Here is a 5,000-nt window from a genome sequence, read left to right on the forward strand (position 1 = left end):
TATGCAGAGAGGGCATACTGTAAGAGACAGAGACAGAGGGGGAGAGGACATACTGTAAGAGACAGAGGGGGAGAGGACATACTGTAAGAGACAGAGACAGAGGGGGAGAGGACATACTGTAAGAGACAGAGGGGGAGAGGACATACTGTAAGAGACAGAGACAGAGTGGAAGAGGACATACTGTAAGAGACAGAGGGGGAGAGGACATACTGTAAGAGGCAGAGACAGAGAGGGAGAGGACATACTGTAAGAGACAGAGACAGAGTGGGAGAGTACATACTGTAAGAGACAGAGACAGAGTGGGAGAGGACATACTGTAAGAGACAGAGGGGGAGAGGACATACTGTAAGAGACAGAGACAGAGGGGGAGAGGACATACTGTAAGAGACAGAGGGGGAGGGGGAGAGGACATACTGTAAGAGACAGAGACAGAGAGGGAGAGGGACGTTCACCTCCAGACTGAGTGGTCGGAACCGTGAGGGAATTCTGGGATGAATGAGGGCTTGCTTGCGGTCTCTGTGTGGTCTCTGGTCGAGCGCTGACTTTGCACTAAGAGTGACTGCACAGCTGATCCCCTCTCCCCTGGCTACACATTAGAGCCACACTGGGGACCCCCACACACATTCACACACACACACACACACACACACACACACACACGCGCGCACACACACACACACACACACACACACACACACACACACATTTGGGTTGCATGTTCATGTATGTATTGTATAGCTAAAATATTCCTGTAAATCCTACCCATGGTAGTGGACAAACTGTTGCACCGCCACTCCAAACCTGTCCTTAGAATACCTGACCAGACCTGGTAGATGGAATTTAATTAATGTACCAATCCATCAAGGCCATGAGAGCGAGAGAGAGAGAGAGAGAGAGAGAGAGAGAGAGAGAGAGAGAGAGAGAGAGAGAGAGAGAGAGAGAGAGAGAGAGAGAGAGAGAGAGAGAGAGAGAGAGAGAGAGAGAGAGAGAGAGAAAGAGAGATGGCTATGTGGAACACCAAAGACAAGTTGGCAGTTGTTATTATCAGGGCAAACAAAGCATTATATTAAATGGCCATTAACTTTTTTACATTTTAATTTGAAAGTAGAGTGGAACCATTTTAATTGTATTAGCTCATGAGGTATCTTCGCGGGCGGGGGCTTTGATAATAGAATGATGAAGTGTCAGCGCTCTAGCATAATGTGTAAAGACAAGAGCACATGTTTGTTAGCCGAGTAACAGTAATACTGGTGCGTGAGTCTAACAGACAGGTTCAGTGATAACATAGGAAGAAGTGCTAGACATAAACAAAGGCACTTCAATACATGCTGTCTTTCACATTGTGAGGAGGGAAGATACTAGGGCATTTCGATAGGAAGTGAGATGAAGTGACGGAAAAGAAAATGTGGGGAGATTGAGACAGAGGTGTGGTGGCCAAAGAGAGAGAGAGAGAGAGAGAGAGAGAGAGAGAGAGAGAGAGAGAGAGAGAGAGAGAGAGAGAGAGAGAGAGAGAGAGAGAGAGAGAGAGTGAGAGAGAGACTATCTGCATAATGCAAAATAAAAAGATTGGTGCCCACCTCCTTCCAGACAGGGCTGTGTATCATCTCTCAGATGACTACAGCAACCCCCCCCCCCGTGCCCCCAGCCCCCCCACCCCTTTTTGGTAGTGCAGACACGGCAGCCCTCCAGGCACATCTCATCTCCCCACACCCCTACTTTGACAAATAGATTAATAAATGTGTCTCAGCGAGAGGATGGAGGTACTGGCAGATGTTGGAGTCTTTCTCCCCCCGCTGTTGGAGTAAACAAACCCCTTTGGCTGTAGCTTCAAATGACAAGAACCCCCCCCCCTCACCCCCCCCCTCCCGCCCCTCCCCCCCTCCCCCCCCCCCCCTCCCCCCCCCCCCCCACCCCCCCACTCCCCCCCCCCTCCCTCACCCCCCACAATTTAACAACTCTCAACTATCAACTCTTAAACTCTCAAATACATACCTCACCTGTTAACCCCCTTTGGCTTGACCAGGGACTATGTATTATTATCATCGAAAAACCCATATCTGGGATGTGAAGGAGATAATGTCATATTAAATGCACTACAGATAAAGATCAAGCTGTTGGTACCCTGCCGGGACAACCTTAGGGAGCAATATAAGCACGCTAATCATTCTCATGTCAACCTTTCTTTAATTGGAACAACAGCTACATTCGTCTTGTGCCTATAGCTCGTTTTAAATATCTTAACATTTACCACTCCAAGTCTTCATAATATGCTATATGCTTTTCAATGCAGCCCACTAAAATACTGTGTGTGTGTGTGTGTGTGTGTGTGTGTGTGTGTGTGTGTGTGTGTGTGTGTGTGTGTCTGTGTGTCTGTCTGTGTGTCTGTGTGTGTGTGTGTGTGTGTGTGTGTGTGTGTGTGTGTGTGTGTGTCTGCATGTCTGCGTGTCTGTGTGTGTGTGTGTGTGTGTGTGTGTGTGTGTCTGTGTGTGTCTGTGTGTGTGTGTGTGTGTGTGTGTGTGTGTGTGTGTGTGTGTGTGTGTGTGTGTCTGTGTGTATGTGTGTGTGTGTGTGTGTGTGTGTGTGTGTGTGTGTGTGTGTGTGTGTGCGTGTGTGCGTGCGTGCGTGCGTGCGTGCGTGTGTGTGTGTGTGTGTGTGTGTGTGTGTGTGTGTGCGTGATGGGAGTGGCAGGTCTTGGCTCTGATCAACATCATGAAACAGTTTTCTTAAAACCCAGGACCCCACCGGATGATGTCATATCCGTTGTGCGCCTCCCCGCAGTCTGGTAGATTTGTCTTCTCCCTGGTAGAAACTTTTTTTCCTTTGGTTTTAGTGCCTTGCACGGGTATACTGTGTATTGACTTCGCGCAAGAGACCTCGGAGCGGTGTAATGAATGTGGATCTATGCGTCTTGTTCCGTGGGAGCGCTCTGAACGGCGGGCATATACGGTCACGGTCCCGCAGTGAGGACTGCGCGTGAATAAGCTAGAAAAGCGCAAGTGCCTCCCGACAGAATGCGGGTTCTGTTGAGGGTCCTGTACCCCGTGCTTTCACTCACGATCTTCGGATTATATCCGTCACTGGTGAGTTCCCCTCATTTCTTAGCGTGCATTGAGCAGTTTCTGATTATTATGATATATTTTTAAATCAGATGCCCGTGGTGGATAGGTTTAACTCTATTTACACAGATAATTGAATCGAGTCAGTGAAAGAAATCTAAATCAACCTAAATTATTTGGTCCTGCCTTACGCATAATAGCTTGCGTTTTTTTACTTGGATTTCTATGCGTTGGCTGTGATAACTGGATATATGCATACGATATGACACTTAACATACTTAAAATAGTCTATTTTTACCATTTGGTTTACACTATAACGCATTCAAATCACGTTTTGTTCTCGGAATGAGATGAAGCGTTTGTATTATGGACCCTATTGTATCTTATGACTCCCTTGCCTCTTGCAAAATGAGAAATAGCCTACGTGACCCGAGTTGTTTCTGTTAGGCTGATAATATTACTTTTTTATTTTATTTTTTAAAGACACACAAACATCAGCACTGTCATGATTTCATGAGTTGGACACTGCAACTTTGTGGGAGTTATGCTGTGAAACCCAGTTCAACCCGGATACATCTTGTTGTGTTTTCTACATTCCAGTACGACTATTATTTTGTTTTTTAAAACCTCCCGTATCTGTGGGGAGCTGCTCTCTTGCCTTAGTGAAACTTTCGGTTAACATTGTATTCAGCACCTCAAAATGTGGCCAGACATTTTGCTTGCCAGACAAGAGCTTGTCGTGTGTTTTAAGCATTCTATCTATTATGTGGCTCTTGTATCTTTGTCTATAGTCCAAATAACCTAACCAGTTATAAACTCGGACTTGTGCGTAAGTGTTGTTTCCCGTCCTTAACGTGCGGTGAGTGTCCGTGTGGAGCTGTCCACTCCTCCGTGGTGCTGAAGTCGTTCTCTCAACAGGGGGCGCGCTGCGCAGCCTTTGTCTGACTGAAAACTCTACAGAAATTGAATATTAAAATTAATACTAAGACGATGATATTGTCGATCAAATTAAGATTCTCGAGTGACATACGGTTAAGTATAACTTTAATCAAGCAATCATAAGCCCTTTTTTTTTTTTTAGGATATGCAAATTAATGATATATAGCTATTAATTATTGAAGATATAAATAACTAGCTAACTAACTTAGATATAACTTAAGCAATGCCTCACCTTAGTTCAACTACCTTACCCCATCATAACCCAAAATATAAACGTGTTTTGTTTCATTGTCCTTCCATCCATACATCTGTTTATGAATGAGAGAGTGGTTACATTTTGTCCAACTCCCTCCCTCTGTTGTTTACCAAAAAGGTGGCAGGGAGATGGACAGATTGGGATTGCCTCTGTAAGCAAGTATAATGCTAACATATTCAGTAATGTCATTCAAATATGCTGCTTAATCCTATAATTTAACATTATGTGACGTTAGAATTATAAGGTTCTATCTCCATTTTTGTCAAAATTGAGTTTTTTACATAATCTGATCCATTAGGTGTTTATTAATGCCTGTGTCGTGTTATTTTTATAATGTTGACATTTTTGAGTTAGTAATTAATAAAATACAAAGGTTCCATCTCACAAAACATAATGGAATGTAAACTTTGACGCTCAATATCTCTGAACTACCCTCAACGGAGATAGAACCTTATAATTCTAAGCTCACGATTACCTCTTACTGTAACAATACAGTGATGATAACAATTATGTTACCCTTAATCATTGATTTGATTAGGACAATTCAGAGCGAAACAATGTAGTGTAATTTGATACAATTTACTATGCACTTTCAGATTCTATACATCCACGTCAAATACAATTATTCCCTGAGAGGAATTCCTGGGAGGATTAAATATGCCAGGCATCTAATTGCATTGTTGCTGATATAGCGTTGACAGATTCATCTTGATTAAAATTAGGAAGAATTTGTCTTTTATGTTTACTAA

The 5,000-nt window shown here is 43.9% G+C and overlaps 1 protein-coding gene across 1 annotated transcript in view; it reads left to right on the top strand.

Moving 5' to 3' along the window:
• Window positions 1-3,011: 3,011 nt before the first annotated feature.
• The window catches only part of olfm3a (olfactomedin 3a), a gene marked incomplete at both ends in the record, with an annotated part of 13,513 nt that continues 11,524 nt past the window's right edge, over window positions 3,012-5,000 (top strand). The window contains one exon of the mRNA XM_080544425.1: window positions 3,012-3,080. Within this exon, the coding sequence (XP_080400551.1) occupies window positions 3,012-3,080 (69 nt within the window). The remainder of the gene's footprint in view (window positions 3,081-5,000) is intronic.

The sequence above is a fragment of the Nansenia antarctica genome (genome assembly GCF_963989245.1).
Source record: "Nansenia antarctica genome assembly, chromosome: 13".
Classification (NCBI taxonomy): domain Eukaryota; kingdom Metazoa; phylum Chordata; class Actinopteri; order Argentiniformes; family Microstomatidae; genus Nansenia; species Nansenia antarctica.